Here is a 20,706-nt window from a genome sequence, read left to right on the forward strand (position 1 = left end):
GTGCATAAAATGCCAATTATTATCTATTGTGCCTGGAGCTGGTCCAGCACAAGAATCATGGTTGCATCATCAAGCTGAGATCAGCAGGGTGCCTGACCTGTATGCCCATTAAAAGCTAAGGCAATTAGCTGAATGTTCTCCAGGAATCTGGAATGTGTTTCTAATCGCAGATCTGAAATAGCCCATATTTAAAGAATTAGAGTAAATTGGAAAAGACAGAGAGGGCTTTGGTTTTCTTCCCCCTACACTGAAGCAAGTGATAGCTGTGAAAGTGGCTAGCTGACTGGGTTTCTGTAAAACTGATTACTTTAAAGCTGTTGAAATTGTATTGAGTGGTTAATGATGTTAGGGCACTGAGAACCACGGAGAGGCAAATTTGTTAATCATTTTAAATCTAAATAAACAAATAAGTTGTCACAGTGCATGCAGTGTTTCCATTCTATTCTTGATAAATTACCCTTTCCTCCAGAACTCCCCTTTGTTCAGAGCTGCAGACAGAAAGCATCTCATTAAGTTGGTTTGATGATTTTAAGAAATCAACGTGAATCATTCTGTACTTCCTCAGCTCACCAGTAATTCTAGAAACAGGAAAGTAGCTGGGCGTAGGAACACTGGTTCTGTATTCCTGCCTTCCCAAGCTACGCTGTCCTGGGTTGGAGAACCTTCTGGCCGTACTGTGTGGAGACACAATCTGGAAGCAAGAACATGTGGTGCTTCTTGTACAAGCAGAGTGAGAGAGGTGTGCCACATGCTGTTAGCTACATAACCTCCTCATCTGCTTCCTAAAGACCCAGAGTCCCTGAGAGAAGAAGGGAGAAGCCTATCTCTTCTCTGTCCTTGTACTGATACACAGTAAATCAGAATTGCTGTCTGTAAGGGTGAAGTACATATATCTTCCTCTGCTATGCCCTGAAGCTTGGCAGAGCTCTGGAAGAGGTAGGTAGATGGCAGACCACAATGGGCAGTGCTTTCTTTACACACAGCATCATCAGTGTGTGGCTTTTTGCCCAGCAAGCAGCTTTCTCTGATATACCCAAACACAAGCTCAAAACCAAAAGGTCCCAAAGCAGGACATCAATAAGCACTTGTATCTAAACAGGGTAGCATGGGCAACATCCCTTCAGAGCATGGAAAGATGTCTTCTAAAGGGAAATGAGGTAGGGCTCTACTTGGGGTAGCAAGAATAAAAGGATGGATTAGTTTCAGCTGTTTTTTCTAGGGGTCCTGAATTAAAACACAGTGTTGTTGATAAGTTTTCATTCTACTTTGCGTGTTTTCTCTCCCCCTGAAGAGCAAAAGAAATTACTAAATATTGAGAAGTAGTCAAGCTTTATCTTTAACAGAATAGAGAATTATAGAGCTGGAGAAAGCCAGGAGTGAAAGAAGGACTGTACTTTTCAAAGAGTAAAGGTAAGGGTACTGGTTCATGAGGTGATTGTCCAGAGTGTTACCACCATAGTATAAAGTTGTAGCCCCAATCTTGCAAAGATTTCTTTGCAGACTGAACAACATTTCTTACAGGACTGGGCTGTATGATCACATTATTAGGATCACCTGTTTCAAAGGATGAGCATTTCCAACTTCAGGTGCAATCCTGCTACTGCTGAACTCAGTGAGAACTTTGAAGGTGCTTTGCTGCTTCAGGATAGATGCTTGAGTAAAGGCTATAATGCACAAACACATGTTTTCCTGCAAAAATTGGGTGGCAGATTGCAGTTCTGGAGTGTGTTCTAGCTTCTCTCCTCCCCTCCCCTCCAGCTGTTAATTATTCTTCTGGTTTAGATCTTAAGGGAGGAATTATTTATCTTTTGCTATTTGTGTTTCAGTGAAACATTAACAATCTCTTACTAATTGCCTGTGCTAATTATCTCAACAGTAGCAGCATTCCTGCTCGTCTAGTGAAGCCATGAAGGGAGAATACGGAGCAGGAATAATGAAGTAGCTTTGTTGTCCCCTTTCTTTGCAGGCTGCAGAGAAGTAGAGTAAAAGCATGGTAGAACCTGGTCCTGCTATGCATAAAATGCAGTGCTCAAGACCTTCCCATGGGAGGGCAGAGGTTTTGAAATGCTTCTGTGGAGAAGTTTGGGGTGTTTTGCAGTATGCCATAATTGAGTGTTTACACAGCTGTCACTCTCTCCTGTGTACATTGACACAAAGCAACCACATGCTCCTTTGAATAGAATATTTCAGCCCAAACATTTGAATGTTTTAAAAACATTTGTGCATAGCAAACCACAGTGGTTTAATATGAGTGACAAGCATTCCTCATTTGTAATGAGTACTTACGGGCATTTGTTATGATACCAGTTATTTACAGAAGGAAAATTAGAAATGTTACCCAGCATGTTACTGGTATAATTAAACTGAATGAAATACAAGGTAGGAGTGTGCAGTAAATAATAAAATTATTTATTGAAAAAATTAAGGGCTGCTAACACTTACCTAATACAAAAGATTTTGCAATGGCAGATTAAATAAAGATGCCTTTTTTGTAGTGCTGTTTTCTACAAAACATAAATCCTTTTTGTTAAATAAGATGACTGAAAGAAAGCACAGAGTTATGGAAATACATGACTGATGAAGAGAAGGTGATATGAGTTATTCTAATGTAAAAGGCTGTCTCACATCTCTAATGCTGACCTTTTCCCAGTGAAATGCTTTTACAGAGTTACAAGTTACTTGTTAATAATTTCACTATCCTGATCTTTGGGTTCACAACTCTTAGCTTGAATATGTATTTTAAAGTAATTGTGACCATTTTTTGAGAGACAAGAGTCTGATCATTTTTCATATGTAGACATAACTAGGACAAATGCCTGTCCTTGGCATCCAGGTGCTGTCCTACCATTAATCTTCACAGCCCCCTCTGGGGTAGGTGGAGATTATTATGCATGCATTTTCTACCTGGGGTAACTTAAACAGAATTAGAGCAGCTTGCCCAAAATTTAATCCTGGTCTGGCTGAAGTTAATAGGAGGTAAATGCATCATTTCGCTAGAGGCATAATTTCTCCCATAGTAGAGATGGAAGTCAGTAATCAGGAATTCCTGTCTGTGCATCCAACCGCCAAATCACTTGGCTGTCGCCTGTTTGCTGACTCTTCCTGTATGTGTAGGCCAAGCTAGAGCTCCACATAAACCTGTGTGAGATGGACTCATGTTTTAAATGAGGCCAAGATGGTATTCTACCACCTTCTGCTATTTTTGTCTTCTAAAAAAGTCCTCACAGCATTTCTCGAACTTGTAAAAATTATACCTTTTATTTTGCTCATTGGAAATGTTCATCTGGTATTTGTGACCTTGATATAGGGAAGTGGGTAGGTCTTGTGCTAATGTTAATCATGTCTGAAGGCATTTATAAAGGTATTTAAAAGGTTACCATTCTCACAGGAATAATCAGGGCACTGTCTGCAAAGTAATGAAAATTTAAAAATAACTAGTTGAACAATGCAATGTAGAAATGAATAGGCTGTAGAAAAACCCACATAATGTCAGGATTGTCTGCCTATTTCTAATACACTTTTTATAAAGAAAGGGCATATTGACATATTCGCTCTAATTTCAGATGGCCTAATAAAACAATGTCTTGCTACATAGGCCTAGGGTTTACATCTACAGTAAAACGTTAAAATGTCTACAGGAGCTTTTGCTCTCTTTTTCTAATGCTGAGTATTGGAATATAGGGGCCAAATTACTCCACTCTATTAGAGGGCTAAGGCCAAAGAAGAACTGTGTATCATTTGCAGAATGAATTTCTGGCTCTCGCACACTTCTCTGATAAATTCACCTCCATGTCATTGCTTTTACTTGGTCTTCCTTTGCTAGGAAAGTGAGGTGGAAGCATTTGTTGAGCTGTGCGTATGTAATGCACAAAGACATTCACTGGGGTTAAATCAGTCTTCTTTTAAAATTGAGTCAGTTCCTTACCTGTGTGAATACAGCCCTGGGAAATGCATGTTGTGGATCATGGGCAGTATCAACTTCAGCAGCAGCATGTTGTTGAAGAGTCACCTAAGGGAGAGGACATGGAAGGAGGCTGAGACTCTACTTTTCATTGCAAAGGACTACTCCTAGTACTTACCTGTTCATAGATGATATTAACCCTTGCACCAGGGCAGTGTTACTCTTCTAGCTGATTGCAGTACTTTGACTTCAAGACCAAGGTCCAGGTAATCAACATCTTTTTCAATAGTTTAGAAAGCCTTTCAACCTACCATGTTCTAGTGGGCACCCAGCAAAGAGATGAGAGCCGAAAAGAACTCAGGTTTCATGGCTTCAAAAACTTTGCTGTTCTGAATTGGGATGAGTAATCAATCTTGGAAATGTCTGTTCTGTGCAAGCCAAAGAATAAAAATAGTTTGGGTCAACTAAAATGATTTATTTTCATTTCAGACCTTTTTTTTTTTTTTTTTATTTTGCATTGGGATTTCAAAATCACTTCATTTTTGGAAATAAGTTTGTGTTATTTTCAGTCTGAAAGTGGACCATTTATATCTTCTAACCTTAAGCAATAAATCCCCCTTCACAAATATCTTTGAACTGGGAATTTTCTTTTAAACCAGACCTTTTTCTATGTGCAGTTTTAACTTAGATGGATCAGCATTTTTTTTCTTTTTTTTTTTTAAGAGTATCATCAAATAGTTCCTGACTAGCTCTCTTGAGTGTCCGATTAGAGTCAGATAAAAGAACTAGAATTGGACATGCTTTCCAGACAAGAGCTCATTTTTTGTGCAGTCACTATGCTTTCTCATATATAGTGATTTCATAAGTTTCTTTTAACTTCATTATCATCTGTTCTTTTTAAAATGTTTTATATCCTCGTGAGCAAGTAACATTTTTATGATAAAAGGGAGGTTGTACAAAATAGGAGAATCCTAAATAATGTTTGACTCAGACTCTCCATTTAGGTTACTGTGGCTTTTTTGAACCATTTTCTATTGTATTTTGGTATTGCTTTGTGTTTTACTGACTGTTCAATATATTTCCCACAGAGACTAGTTCTGAGTGTTTCCTGTAGTGAAGAGTATTCAAATGGACTATAATCCTGTAATAGTTTATAGCAAAATCAATTTGATATGCCTTGGAAAACATTCACTTGTACTACAGTAAAAGGAAATGTGTGTGCAGAGCTGAGAATTTATACTTGTAATGAATTTTTTGAAGTTGGAACTGCATGTGCTTGTGTAATTGAGGGTTCTCTTTAGTTCTACTTAATTTTTCCTTTTTCTACCTCTGTTTAAGGAAAATCCTCTTTTATCCCCTTAGTTAGCTAGGAAGGTTTCAGGATTTAAACCTCTATTTCAGAAGAAGATCTTCTGTTCAACTGTATTTTGTGCAAATTTAGCTCCAAATGTTCCGAGTGCCTTCATGGAAGTAATTGGGTGAATTACTGCCGTGTAGCTCTGTGTACGCTACCTGCCTGGTAGCACATCTTCGTGTTAATATTTAAGAACTACTGCAGCACCCTCAAGTGGTGATGCTGATCTGTATTTACAGGTTTTTTTTCCAAATGTTTCTTTCTAGGATTATGAATCATTTTAATGTTTTGGGCTGACCTGTTCAGGTGTCATCAGACCCTGCAGTACCTTACTCAGTAAAGCTCCCACTGAATACAATTAATCACATTGGATTCTGAACAACAGACTCGGGAAAGTTTTCCTTGGATTGTCAAATGATTTTATGGAGGGCATAAAGCATTCTCTGTGCCCGCAGTAACTCTGGTTTTTCTGCCAGTTGTGCTGGAATAAATAACCTGAAGACCCTACAGAGAGAGAAACCAGCACATTGGGGTTTTTCTCAGGGCTGCAGTTGCAAACAGAACAACTACAGCACAAGAAACACAATTATGAACTGCTCAGATTGCTTGAGCGCACACACACCCCCCAGTGACATCTATAGTAATGACTTAGGAAGAATGGTATTTCTCAGGGTTGTTTTACTATCTTCGTGGTGTAGTTCTCTGACTTCAGCTTTGTGTTTTTTTCCATTAGCTGCCTATTTTAAGCAAGCAACTGTGTACTGGACCAGATAAATGGCCCTGGTGTGAGACCTGTTGCTTTCGAAATTAGCAGGTGGTATCTCTCCTGATGCCCACCTTCTGCTAATTCTGCTGAACTTTCCCAGTACTCGACCTAAAGAGAGCTGTTACCCCGCAGAACAAATGGCCGTACAATCAAGTCTGTGCACTGTTCTGCCCTCAGTACAGAGTTGCATGAGCAAATCACTTATCTCTGCTGGTCTCATCTGTAAAACACCGGCAAGGAGTTTTATTTCAGAAGTTTACTGTAAGTCTTAATGGTTGTTGTCTCCACTTTAAGGGCCTTAAGTGAAAACAGATCTCAAAATGACTACTCTCTTGTCACTTATAATAGCGTGTGCTGGGCAGAGGGCACAGACTGGTGGGAGTGGAAGTGCTCCCTGGCCACCGGCACTGCTTTGTGCTGTATGTGCTAATGCTGCAGGTTAGCAGAACGGCACAGCTGCTTGTTTACCACTGCAACTTCTACCAGGTCTCACATGTTTTCTGTATCAAACTCAGAGAACAGGCTTGACAAGCACTATAAACAAAGCAGTTTTATTCCTGAAGGGTAGAAGGTGATCCTGATTCTCACTTATAAAATTGTATTAATCCAAATGAATTATCTTCAGATTATTCTTAAGAATTAATTAATAATTATTAAGATATTTTTTTCTTTTTGTCTTCTCTCCCAGTTATTTGACTTAGGAAATAGAAATCACTTTTTAGGCTCTGTCCTCATGTCATTCTCTTTTTTTTTGCTTTCTCCGAAAAAAGACTCATCTCATTTAAAGTGTGCCATCTAGGTTGTCATGTATATAACAGACTGCATTGTGCTCGAAAGAGAAGCATGTCAGTAGAGGGCAGGGTCCAACAGTAGTGAGTTTCCAAAGGAATCTGATAAAGAAATGACAACTATTTTCTAATACGAACTAGATAATAGACAAAAATTATGTGTGATGGGGCATATTTAATATAATGTCTGTCCTCTCATCTTAACAGCTTGCTGTCAGCTTAGAAATCACGCTATCAGTCTCTTTTTAATTTTATTTTTTCTATAGGAAGGCACTACGGTTAACACAAAAGAGAGAAAGAGAGAGATTACTTTGTAAACTTGCCTTAGGCTGCTCCTAAAATAAGCAGAAAGATGCAGTCAGACCTTTCCCACCATGGCTGCAGTACTAAGCTGGGATATGCTGGCAGCCCACACTGCAGCTGACCCACAAACCTACTTTAAAATATTTTGGGGCACGTGTAGGGCTTGCGAGATGGCAGGACGTGCAGCTTCTGCTGTCTCTTAAACTAGGTGGCCTGGCTAGAGAATTGCCCGTGGCAGAGAGGGAAGCTGAAGCTCAGCATGAAAATCCCAGTCAAGAGTCAGCCACGAGAACAGGGAGCCTCTCAGCCCTGGATCCTAAACTCAAAACACAGGGATATTACAGATAAAGTACTGCTTCTTTGCAGCTCCCTGGGAAAAACAGGCCAAAGATGAAATCATCGCCAAAGTATTTATTTAGAAATAGGCCTTGGTGAGTGTTCTGAAAGTAAGACTATGTCAGGCTTAAGAGACCAGCAAATTCCAAAGTTTTGAGCCCCTTGCAAGTGCTTTCTCTCCCTTTCAATTCAAAGAAAGCTCTGAGTGTCACAAGATGATGAAGATGCCTTTGGTGGGAATATCTCAGGTCATTTAAATTCATGTAAGCACAATGCGACATCTCAAGTTCTAGCCTAAGCAGAGTGTTGCCCTCTTTGGGGGGACTGTCCCACTTCCTAGTTATGTCATCTCTGTTATCCAGCAAATGTTTCCACCTCAGACAAGTTGTTGCCTGCATTTGTCATAGCGTGCTGCAAATGTCAGTACTGCATGTGCTTTGTCTTGAAGGACCCGTATGTTTCTCGATGACACAACTAGGCCATGCTAATTGGTTTTGAGGTGTCATCCACTTCCAAAAATACCAAGCAATACCAATACAAGGATATATTCCTGTGAATGGGGATACTCTTTTCTCAGTAAAGGATTTTTTCAATAAATTTATTATCCCTGGAATCAGTAGTGAATTCTGTTTTACTGAGTGACTGGATAGGTGAAGACATATTTAAATTGGTGAATAATGGCTCGAATAAACAGTTCCCACTGAAAAATGGTAAACTTTGTCAGTTTCATGAAACTGAAGAAGGTTTTAGTGGGATTATTTGTATGAAATCATTGAAGATGTAGTGCTGAGAAACAGTTTAATGATCATCAAGAACTTTACATTCCAAATAAATGTTGTTGCTGTTTCTGTCTGCTCATTGCCGATAGCGTTCCTGGTGAGGAGGCATCAGCTAGTCTAGCAAGTGGTGTTTCATCAGAAATTGTTACTGCCTTGAGTCATGGTGGCTTGGTGTTTTCAACAATTGCTTTCAATGTTGATGTTTTTACAAAATGCGGCTCTGTCTGTGTTGCTGAAGTCTTGTTGATGTCATCATTGCAGAAACTATGATGTACTCAAAAGTTGTTTCTTGGAGCCCTGTTGTGACATTTTTGGCTGCCTAGCTGCTGCTCGCTGCCTTTGTGGAGAGGAACAAGAGGATCTGAATACTGCTGTGTGCTTGTATAACTTGGAGGGAATTAGATTATTTTTCTCTGGGAGAGCAAATCAGACTTCTTTCATAGGTTTGAAATTATCAGTTTCAGCCAAAATTTCACAAGATTGCCTTCGTCACAGTCACATTCAGATTATGATGAAGCAGCTTGTATTTTCTTGCTTAACAGAGTAATGGATTGCTTTTTTCTTTGGGGTGAAATTTTTGAACATCCCTAAAGTTAGTTTTCATATTTTCTTTAGTTTGGTTCACTTGGCATGCTTTTATGATTCCTTGGCATATGCAAATAAATATACTTATAGGTCAAGTCAAGTGGGACTAGAAATATGCGTGTCGTGTTTCACAAAGCTGATTAATTTTTTTAAAGATGTTGCTTAGCAAGCCAGTAAGATCTTTATCAGCTTAGCTAGCGACTAAAAATCAAATGCCCCTAAATTTAGGTACAGACAGTGAGTACGTCAAGATGCACATGAATATCCCCTGGAATTTTCCAAAGCAGCAGCTCATATTGATTACGCCATCACTGATCTGCTTTTGATGATTCCAGTGTGTATTCCAGTACCTCTCATTGTTAAATACCTTTGCAAAGCTGACCTCACTGCTTGTCATGGTTTCAGCAGTTTAACCACGACAGTGCCTCTGTTTGACATACTTTGAAAGACTGAAGTAAGGTTAAAAGGAAGCACGAGTATTGGTGAGTTAAATCAAGGCACATCTTAAGAGGTAATTAAAATGAAAATCTCTCTTTGGTTGGTTTGTTTGTTGATTCTAAATAACTGTGCTCATAAACCTCTATTAAATTGATAAGGACGTAATTTATTAATCTCCTATTGGTATTCCATTCTTGTCCTTGTGTCTCCCACCTCTTGAAAAATGAATACACTGTTTGGACAACCATTTATAATCCTGTATATTTGCTGTTACATAATGGCAGTTGACGGAAAACATTAACAAACCTTTAAAATAGCTCCTGAGAGCCTCAATCATTTTAGACTTCATGTTACTACGACAGGTGAATTGGATGAATGGGGTAATTTGTACTTAGAAAACTGTAAGTGAACTGGTAAGCTTGTTTTTCTAATCAATTTATAAAGATAAATGGGCAGGAAAGAACATGCACCAGAACTAATAGTGAACAAGCACAAACACTTATCAATTGAAATGAGTGCCAGATCCAAAAATGAATTATTTACTTCTAGGTGATTTCAGGGGACTTCAGACAGCTAATCTAGAACTGTGTTTCATGAAGTCCCTGCTTATGGGCCACTTAGCTCTACATGACTGGAACTCATTAGATTCTTTTCTGTATGGTCTGAAAACTTTATGAAGCACCTATAATGGCTGTTCTGTACATTGAAACTGCCTTGAGAAGACAGCTCAAGAAAGCTCCTCACCTCTGTCCCATCCTGATGGGAAACAGAAACCAGACTGAATTGTACCTACAGCCTTCGAGATCCCTGATCCAGTGTTTATTCCTAGAGAGCATCCAATATGCTCTGCCACAGGGGGGGTTTTTTACAACTTCCATCACTGCTTGTTTCTTTATAAGAGGCTGCAAGAGAAGAATATTTGAACCAGCTTAAGCTGTGGCAGACTGAAGGAAGAAATGTATGTCTGGCAGGGCCAGAATGAGAACATAGGAGTAAAAGGCTATTTTGTTAGTTGAGTGGTAGCTAGCCTTTTAGAGGTGTCCATCTCTCTATATATGCTTTTTTTTTTTTTTTTTTCCCCCTCTACATATTCATATCTCTCTCTAGGGTCTTCCTTTAGCTCTGGGATTCCAAAATATAAAATTGTGTCATTACATCCCTTGGGTCTTTTACTGGATCTAGGTTTTAGTTCTCTCCCAAGCAACAAGAAAGCTGTCAATTTAGTGACAGCTAGTCTGAAGAGTCAGAGACCTGTTTAAAGGAAGTCTCTGTATTATAAAGGAAAAGTCTTTAAAAGAAAGTATTTTGTCATGTCTTCTCCCTTTGAAATCTGTGGCATGCATTTGAAATGCTGACTGGTTAAATCCCTTCTGTTTTCTGAGATTCTGCAGACACGAGTTCTTTTAAGAAAGTAGAAATTCAGAATTTCTCCAAGGTATGCTGCTTCCAAGTACTACCGATTTTATAGTGCTGAGTTAGAGAGGAATCACATCAGTTTTTCCCTACATGGGCTATTAAGGATGTACAGATGTCGCTAAGGCACTTAAGACTGAGCAGGAACTTTGTGCATCCTCTTCACATATAGACCTGTACATAATCTCTTGCCTCCAGGCAGAGTCCATCTGAATTAGCTGATTGAAGTGCCAATGGATACTTTTGCTAGATGGTTACTTTTTCTTATGGACCTGCAACAGCCTCCTTGTCTTCCTGAAGATAAAAATATTTCCTTTTCTTACTGAAAACCCCCTTGAGAGATCATATTAATCAGGCAAACTGTTTTTTCGCATGGCATATCTGACTTGAGCATCAAATACTGGCAAGTTGCAAAGCAGAGAAGAATATGCTTAGTGGAGGCCAGTTCAGCAACATTAGCTGTGTCTTGCATGGCTGCCAACTGCTCTTGGCATCCAAAGAAAAATGTATTTATCTGTAACTTTAAGGCTTAACTTCCTGGCTTCTCTTGAAGACATGGAATTGGGATCTCGTCCTAACTTCTCTCAGATAAAGCTTCCAAAGACAAAATATTAATTAAGGCAAGAAAGACAATCTTCAGTGCAAATTCCTATTTACATGTATGGCAATACTAGGTACAGTGGTAGACCAGGACCCCAGTGTGGTATACAGCTGTATAAACACATGTACATCTGTACCTTCTTTTACTTAAGCTCTGCAGTTACCTTTTCTAGCAGCAAACTTGCACAACCATTATTCCTGAGCGCTTTCTTCTATGTGGGTTTTTTGTACCTTTTTGTGCCTTTGCAACCCCTGCACCAGTTGCAAGATGATAAAAACTACAGATGGGAAAAACCTCGTTGGTCATGTGGTCTGTCCTTTTGCCAGTTGGCAGGATTATGCCTCACAGCACATTTTCTAGTGCCTTGTGCATGCTATTTATAAATGTCCTCAGCATTAGGACTTTCACCCATTTCCTCTTGTAACAGTCTTGCTCATGCTACCAGGAAGTACTTGCTGATATCGAGCTATGTGTTCTTGATTTCATTTAATTAGGTCTAAGTGTGTATCAAGACTCTTGGTGGATAAAATCACCTGTCTACTGACCACCATTTATCCACCAGGTGTTGGAAGTATCCTCCAGAGTAGCTGATCTCCCTGGCTTTGAAAATCCTACCATTGTGTGGCTCCAATTAACCTTGTACCACTCCAGTCTGTCTCCCCGCTCTCCAGGCATACCGGTGCTTTCCATCTCTGCCAGTTTTGGTCCATTTCTTCTCTGACTCTTTGACCTCAGTTGCCTTCATCTCCTTTCTCTCTCAACCCTCCTGGTACTTCACTGTGTTCCTGCCTTTTCTACATGCTTTTTTTTTTTTCTTTCTTCACTGCTCCTTCTGGGTCCATCTCTTCCCCTCAATGGTCTTTTCTTCTAGCCTACTTTGTTTTCTCCCCAAAATATTGTATCGTGTAAAGCCATCTTCGCCTACTGTTCCCAATACTTCAGTATCAGTATTTTCCCCACAAAAAAAGCCTCCACTCAACCACTTGTAGAAGATTAAATTATTCTTGCAGTACCCATAAAACTATTTTTTCCAGTGTTTCTTTTAGTCCAGCCTGGAAAGCTAACTTGTTTGTTTGTTTAAGGATTTGGGTTTGTTTTGGCTTTTTTGAATCATGTTAAGGCCTGCAAGATATTTCTTTTGAATAATCTGTGTGATGTCAGAGAGAAATATACCTCTCTGTCCCAAGCACACTCACAGTCCCCAATGCTGCATTTCTGCAGAATTTGCTCTGAGATGCTACTAGCACAAATAATGACATAAGAAAGTGAACAGATTGGCATATTAATTCCACAGTATATAACATCCCTCAGTCGTCAGCAGCCCTAGTGTCACTTATCTTGACACAAGGGTATGCTGCCCCCAGCACACACGTTAGATCAAAATGAACGACCAAGTGTATCCTCAGGGACTGCTGAAGTGGTGCATTTGACACAGGAAAGAGAACTTCTGTTCTGGTTTGGTTTGGTTGCGTTTTTAGATGACACCAGACAGCAGATGTATAGATGGCATAAGCCTGGGGCCATTACAGAGTCACGAGTTGGATGTTTTGTCTTGGCTAGTAATAGGAGTTAAAATAGTGTATCTTTGTTTCTGTAGTGCTTGGAGAGTTGCTATTATAAAAATCCAGAGATTTTATACTAATAAGTGTGGTCATTTCTGGAATGATATGAAAAGATAACCAGGAAATTCTAAAATTCCTTTAAAAGTTCATTGCAAAAGGAAAATATACTTTAACAAAAAGTGTACTTGAAAAAATTAATTTTTGTTAAAAAAATCACCAATCAGCTGTTTATAACTATAAACACATGAAAACTAGAAACATGTTTAGCTCTGTCTGCAACAAACTCTGTGTTATTTAGATGACAAGTTCAAAGTTTAAGCAAACATAAATTGCTTAGTCAGAAGAGAAGAATGGAACATGAATAACAATGCTTGAATTCCCTGACAGGCAGAAGTATATTTTAAAAAAAATATCTAAGAGAAATATTGCTGGATTTTTTCTTTGTCAGTGTTATTCTGAGAAGGCTTGTCCAAAAAGAAATCTTTTATGTATAGTTTTAAAGGCAGTAGGACTTGGGTTTGACCTGCTTTTGATAGTGTTACATTAATAGTGCTGAAATGTGGGGAAGCTGTTTATTTATACAACGTGGAAAAACCAAGTGTCATTTTTATCTGTATGCTTTAAAAATGTCAGTAAAACATAATTACTTTGCTGCTGGAGGGAAAATATCTTAAGCTAACACACTTTATTTTGATGGAAATGTCACTAGTTAGGAATCAAACCTCCTTGCAAAACTTTGGATACTGAATTAAATATGCAACTAAGAGACACTTGAGGACGCTGTTTTGAAATGCCTTGATTTATATCTTGGGATCTGTTTTGGGGATTCAGGGGAAGGATCTTTCTTACATACAAGATGTTTGTTTAAAGACAAGAATCTTATGTTTGCACTTCTGAAATGTTTTGCCTCTTTAAACATATTTCATAATGCACGTTGCTTTCTTCTCTTCAAATCTCGCCATTGGCTGAAAGGGTCTTTCTGTAGTGAAACTCTGGTTACTGACATGGTGTTTGTTTATTGCTATTTTACTGTCATGTCTCAATGATTCCTGTTTTTCATTTTTTGGCTCCATCCTGTTTTGTGTGCACACTGTATGACAGTATCTGGTCATGTAACCAGGACGTTGTAGAGGACTCTGGGCTCCAAGTCATGCACAGGTGAACAGCAAATTAGCCATGGAATTGTGAGCGGGGAGTGTAGGACTCCCAGCACTGAGCTGTGACTCAGGAGCACTGAGTTGTGTCCCTCCCGGAGAGGGAAACAGGACTACCATAACACACTCTTGTGAGGGACAACTACATCCTGTCATAACTTGTGCACAGGCAGACTGAAGTGCTCTCCAGAGCCCCTAATGAAATCATCTGGGTACCCTGTGACTCAGAAAAAAATCCTCCTGCTTTCAATAATGGCATCAACAGACTGGTTCTGGTGAATCTTATTGCAGGGGGCTATTGGAGATATTTGTGCCTCCAGCTGCCTGCTCAGCCCTTCTACACAAGGTCACTCTTGCTGTAGCAGGGCTAAAGAAATGTGGCTGGCAGTTCCCAACTGGTGCAAACCATCTTCCTTCACCTACCACGATACCCAGAGCATGACATGACACTGCTTCTGCTGTCCCTGGTCTGTCATGGAGTAGAGAGCTGGAGTCAGGAAGGCCTTTAAATAGCTGTAATTATTTATTTCAGGGCAAATGAATCACAGCCTGAAGCTGCATGATCAGGATTTTTTGGTCGATGAGGACCATTTGGCTGGTTGTTTTTCACTGAGCTTTTGAAGTATTTGACATTGCAATTTTGTGTTCCCTTAATATAATTTTTCCATTAATTGTGTACACACATATATGCACAATATGTGCATGCATGACTAGATAAACTGGATTATGTGAAATCCCAATTCTTAAGAATTAAAACCACAAACTGAATGCATTTGGAACTGAATTGGTCCTTAGTGGCTCTTTCCGTTTTGAACTGAGCTGTGAGGCAGAATGTTTTCTTTCTTCTGTACTTTCTTTGAGACTTTTTAATTCAGACATTTAATCTTTGGTGGTTTTTCTGCCTAGTGGTTTCATCTTGCCTTTTTGTGGCTTTCTTTGATTATTCCTTTGTGTCCTAGTTTTCCTTAGAAGTTAAAAATGTATTATTTCTTTTAATTTGATTCTCCTCTCTATTTTTTTTTTTTTCAGTGCTAGTTGTCACCAATTGCAAATAGTCGTAAAGTCACTGTTAAAGCAGTTCAAGATGGAATTTAGCTGGACCAACTGTCCAGATTTTTTGGTAGGGCGTAGTCAATTCATGTCTGAAACAAAATTTACAAGGGGTCCAAGTGGCTTCTGGAAAGTTACCTCTGCTATGATGTGTGTCACTATGACTTAGAAACTAGACCTTTGCTTCAGAGCATTGTGTGCTCATCTCGTTTTTTAATTAAATGTCAGGATCTCAGTTGTGAAGATCAAAATGATTCCTTCTTTCAAGTTCCGTCAGGAAGGAGGCAGAGCGTTTATTTTTGTTTTCTCTCTTGATGAGATAAGGTTCCCTTTTCATCTAAATGTTAAGACTTTTCATCCCTGGCTTTGAAGACACAAATAAAAAGCAGCAGATGAAACTATTCAGATGTAAAGAGATTTTTGATCAGGCAGTTGTTGAAATCATCAGAGGGGGAGGGAGGGTTAGTTGTGCTTTAGAATATCGTATGCATGATTTACTGACGTGGGTTTTTTTTTTTAAGACTGATAAAATTACATATATCAAAGATGGTATTTTTTTAACAGCTAAAACTTTAAGTAAGAGCCGTGTTTGGAAACATCTCAGCCCATCAAATCCACTTGCTAAAGTATAATCAAGTTTGTGAGCTCTTCGGCAGCAGGTCTGTCAATGGGAATGGGCGAACTCTGGTTTGTGCTTTGTGCGTCTCCCATAAGAGGACTCCCGGTAACACCGATGTCTCTGGCAAGCTTAGAGGTCGCAGAGGAGGAGGAGGATTTGGGGGAGGAGAAGAGGGGACAGCAACTCTGCCACTTTCCTTTAAACCTAGGCATCTGTTGCTATGGAAACCCCGGAGCCTGATGCTGGAGCAACAGGAATTGTCACCCTCCGTCCCGATGCAGCTGCGCTGGGGGCGGCTGGACACCCGCTTCCAACTCCCCCGCTGCCCACCCGAGCACATCCCCGTTTCCTCCTCGGGGAGCGTTAATTAAGCAGCCGCGGTTTTCTGGGCCGAATGAGCATAGTCCGGCGCCTCCGGGCAAGGGCCGCTCAAAGGCCGCGCAAGCTCCGCGGCGGCGGGGAGGGGGGGCCCGCTCCCGGCCCGGGTCCGGGTCAGGCACCGGCACCGGCCTAAGGCGCCCCGGCCGCCCCCGGCGCAGGGACCGCGGTTGTTTATCCCCGGCCGGTGCCGGCGGGAGCCACTTCGGGCGGATTTCCACAGAGGGGCGCTGAAGCACGTTTTAATGCAGCAAAAAATGAATTAATACAAAAATAGTAAGAGCCACAATTTTACCGGATTCTTTTAAAAAGCGACAACAACCACCTCCAAAAAAACCCGCAACCCATCCGCCCCCCTTCCTCCCTCCCTCCCTCCCTCCTCTCCCTAGCCGGGAGAAGGAGGGGTTTGGGGTGGAGGGAACGGGAATCGGGCACTTGCCCGCGGCCGGCTGGGGCAGAGCAGGGCAGGGGGGAGGCTTCGCCCTCCGTCCCCTTGCCCCTTCCCGGGGGCCGAGCCGCTCCGGGCACACCGGCCTCCCGGTGCCCCTTCCAGCTGCCGGTCCCGCCTCCCTCCTCCCCGCCTCGCCTTTCCCTTCCCCACCTCTTTTTCTCTCTCACGGCTGGCGATCAGGTGTCTGTTGCCTTTTTTTTTTTTTTTTTTTTAAGTTGTTTCCCCGGGAAAAAAAAAAAAAAATTAGGAAGAAGCAAAAGAAGATACCGAAAAGGAGATGATTGTAGAAAGGCCCTCCCTCCCCAGGAAAGCAACGTGCTTTGAATGAGGCTTCCCAGCCTCTTCCACTCCGTCTCACACACTCTGTCAGTCTGCCTCTCGCTTGTGCACACTGTTGGTATGCGACCTCGGAGGCGACTGCTCCGCCACCTCTGCCTGGGGAGCCGCTGACAGCCAGCGATTGAGCCAGCCCCCCTGCCTTTTGTGCTTTTGCAAACACACACGCACACCCCCAAAGCACATTTAATGCTGATCCACTCAGGCGCCATTATCGGGGCCGCTGCAAGGGGCCTTCTAGGTCCTCAGGTTTGTCCCTCTGATACTACAGTCAGCATATCCCGTGATGCTTTTCATTAACTTCTGGATTTTTTTTTTTTTTTTTTTTTTTTTTTTTCTCCCAACACTGGATGGTGCAGCATTCCCGGGGCCTGTGGTGTTACGGCTCGCTTGCGGTTTTTTTATTTATTTATTTATCTGTCTTCTCCCTTCTCCCCCCCTACCACTCCCCCCCTCCCTGCTCTCTCGATCCCCCCCGTTTCCCTCCGGGTGCCGGTACAGAGGACCGGGGAGCAGGAGCCTTCGCTCTCCCTTCTGCTGATGTGGGACTGAGCCTCGCCCGCGTATAGCATGCTCTAGCCAAAAAAGAAGAGAGGAGGGGGAGAAAAAAAAAGAAAAAAAAAAAAAAAAGAGAGGGAGAAGCCTCTCTCTTTCCCTCCCTCCTCCTCCTCGTTTCCCGCGGATTGACTTCATGGCTTCACTGTACCAGCGGTTCAGCGGGAAGATCAACACCTCCCGCTCTTTCCCCGTTCCCCCCGAAGCGAGTCACCTCCTGGGCGCCCAGAGCAGCGAGGAGGACGGCGCTGCCGGCAAGACCTCGCGTCCATTGCAACAGGAAAACAGCCGGCCCCGCTTCCAGTACCAACCGCGAAGTGACTGCGAGGAGGAGGATGTAAGCGCCGGTGGCGTTCGCGTGGGGTTGGGTTGGGTTTTTGGGTGTCCCCCCACTCCGCCCCCCTCGTCCTGCCGGCTGCCTCTGTGCCCCTCTAGGCTGGCGGCGATTTCTTGCGGTTTGTCCGCTCTTCCCAAGCGGTTCTTTGCGCTCCTCTTCTTCCTCTGAAGTACGGGACGGAGCCCGCACGGAGCCGAGCCGGGGCTCGCCCGCCCCCGCGCTGCCCCCGCAACTCTCCTCGTTACCTGGCTCCTTGCGCGGCTTTGCGCTGTCGCGGAGGGCTGGGGGGCGCGGGGGTCAGCACGTTTGGAAACGGCAAGTGCAAGCTCCGGCCGTCTCCCTCCAAGCGAGGCAACAGGGGTTACCCCCTCCTTTTTTTTTTTTTTTGTTTTTTTTTTGTTTTTAATTGTTATTTCACGTTTTACCCTTTAACACTCCCCCGGGACAGAATTCTTCACCTTGTCCCTCCCCCCTTGCTTTCCCGTCAGCCTCCCCCCAACCTGGCAGCGGGGAAACTTTTTAACCCCTGAGCAGCCGTTTCGGGGTTTCTTTCTGCTTTCCTTCCTCCCCGCCGCCCCCGGGCGAGCCCCCGCGGGGAAGGCGCAAACTTCGGCCGCGCACCTTCCGCTCCCGCGCTGCCTCCGAGAGTAGCGACTTCAAAGGGTGCATCTGCATATTGCCTTAGTAACGAGTGACTCATCCAGGCCGCCGGCTCGCTGCTGTGCCTGATGGAGTTAAACTACCTTGGGTCGATCGCGCCTAATTCGTTCGGGGAGGGGGGAAAGAGGGGATTTAGAAAGCGGGGAGAAGAAGAAGGTCCGGCGATGGAGCAAAGCGTGTGGCTCCCCATCGCTGGTGTAGCCTGGGTGGTGTTAGGCTTGCAGAGGGATTTGAGGGTGTTTTGCCTCTGTGTCGCTGGTGTAGCCTGGGTTTGCAGAGGGATTTGAGGGTGTTTTGCCTCTGTGGAAGCACACACAAGCAAATGGCTGCAGTTGGGAATAATGTTTGTGTCGGTTAAAAACACTTCTTGCCCGGCTGGGTCGCGTTAGCTTTTCCACAGGATTCAGCTCTGGCTCTGAGAGCCTTCCCAGGAAAGGAAGGCACCGCTTCCAGCCGAGACAGCCGGGCTGCCTCACTCGGAGGAGAGAGTTGTGTGAAGGGAAACTTCCTCGGGTTGTCTTTTAATTCCGCGTCCCTTTTCCTGTCCCTTTCATAAAGACTTTCCGTAAAGACTTTCGCGGTCAGTAAAGCAAAGTGCACTTTTGCCAACCATGAGGCAAATCGGCCTAAACCTCCCCGAGGTGATGGCCACGCTGATAGCCCCCAGGGACCAGCAGTGACAGGACCCTTCCTTGTCACCCGCTGACCGGCAAAGGTCTTGGCTTTGCTCTCCTTGTCACTGGCCAAATGCGGGAGGGGACCCGTCCCCGTGCCCCCTCGCCCAAACCCACCCGTGACCCTTCCCCGGAGTGGCTGGGGACACGGGGCCCTTCCCGGCGGCGCGCTGGGCTCTAGGTGTCGCTGCGAGCCAGCGGAGTGCCGCCGCCGGGGCTGGGCTCGGCCACATTTTCCTCATTATCTGACTCTTTTAATTTCGCTTCCCTGTGTTTTGGAGACGGCAGATGTCTGGAGCCGCTTCTCTGATCACCAGAGGCGCTGAGCCGGGAAGTAAAGGACGGAGTTTAGCATGTGCGAGTGATTTGTGCTGACAGGCTCCAAAATAATATTAATAACATTAAACCACTTAAAGGACAGAGGGGTGGTTTTTTTATTGTTTGTTTTGTTTTGTTTAATTTTTTTTTCTTTTGTCCCCTCAGGGTTTGTGTGTGGGTGGAGGGCACTGTTGTGCCATCTGTAGAGGGAAAGGTGCCTGCCTAGGTGTCTCCTGCAATTAAGTGCAAAAAGCGTGGCCAGAAACAGGAATTTGGGGGTGACTCCTAAACGCACGTGGGCACCTCATGTGAATTATTTTTAAAGGTGGCGACGTGGCTGAGGAAGTTCAGTGGAGCGGGCCGGGGGGTTCAGAGGTGCTCCCGTCCAAACTGGGCAGACTGGGCCGGGGGTGTCCGGTGGGAGGGTGGTTCTGGTGGGAAGGATGAAGCGGTGACAAAACCCGGGGGTGTGGCTGGACCTCCCCGCAGCGGGGAGCGGGGGAGCTCTCCGCGGTGCTGAACCCCGCCAGTCCCCGTTCGGGCGGAGCTGTCTGCGGTGCTGAACCCAGCCGGGACCGGCGCCGAGCCAGCTGGCGGCGGCCTCTTGGCTTTCGCCGTGGCGTGATCGCGGCAAAGGGAGGGGGGTTTCTCTCCCGCCCCCGGTGGCAGCAGACAGGCTCGCCCAGGACGAGCAAATGCAGCCTCGGGCACGAAATTCCCGAGACAGGCAGCAGGCAAGGACTATGGGAGAAGTGCAAGGAGGGCGGTCTGTTTGTGTAGGGCGTCAGGAGCATGTGCTGTTGCTTATCATGGACAACATGTTTTCTGTTTTACACAAATACTATGGTAGGGCATTTGCGTTGTTTTTCATCCTTTGACATTGGTCTAGTAGGACAGCCAGAGCATAAACATACAGGAACAAAGTTCTGTTGTCTGGCCACGCTTTGAAATACCAAAACAAACCTGAGAATGAGACTGTTCTGTTCCTAACTTTGTCATGTGATTAATAATCTGGAGAGAACCGAGGTTTTTTTATAGAGTACCAATGATGGCTTCCCGTATTGAAATATGTGTGCTGCATTCAGTACTATATTTTTAAGCACCAGTACAGATTTCAATGCAGTGCAGAACAGAGGGAAAGACAGGATCATGCCTTTGAAGGTCACAGTATTGTTAGTAAGCATTTTGTCCCCTGGAAGTACTACTGGTGGAAAAATACTAGGTGAAACCTATATGAAGTTAAAGAGGAAGCAGTATCTTTGTAACAAACAAAATTCAAAACAAAAGCGGTAGTGATTTAATATGACAACTGCTTACTTTACTCTACAGCCACCATTGAGATGGACTT

General features: G+C 43.3%; 1 protein-coding gene across 3 annotated transcripts in view; it reads left to right on the top strand.

Moving 5' to 3' along the window:
* Positions 1 to 20,706, top strand: part of DPP6 (dipeptidyl-peptidase 6) — a 576,912-nt gene that overhangs the window by 147,963 nt on the left and 408,243 nt on the right. Inside the window, exon 1 of one of the 3 annotated variants that reach the window (XM_014945133.1) lies at positions 17,506 to 17,706. The exons of the other annotated variants lie outside the window; for them this stretch is intronic. Coding sequence (XP_014800619.1) covers positions 17,506 to 17,706 — 201 coding nt within the window. Of the gene's footprint in view, positions 1 to 17,505; positions 17,707 to 20,706 lie in introns of those variants that run through there. 3 annotated transcript variants of the gene reach the window in all.

This window comes from Calidris pugnax, unplaced genomic scaffold (genome assembly GCF_001431845.1).
Source record: "Calidris pugnax isolate Ruff unplaced genomic scaffold, ASM143184v1 scaffold54, whole genome shotgun sequence".
Taxonomy (NCBI): Eukaryota; Metazoa; Chordata; class Aves; order Charadriiformes; family Scolopacidae; genus Calidris; species Calidris pugnax.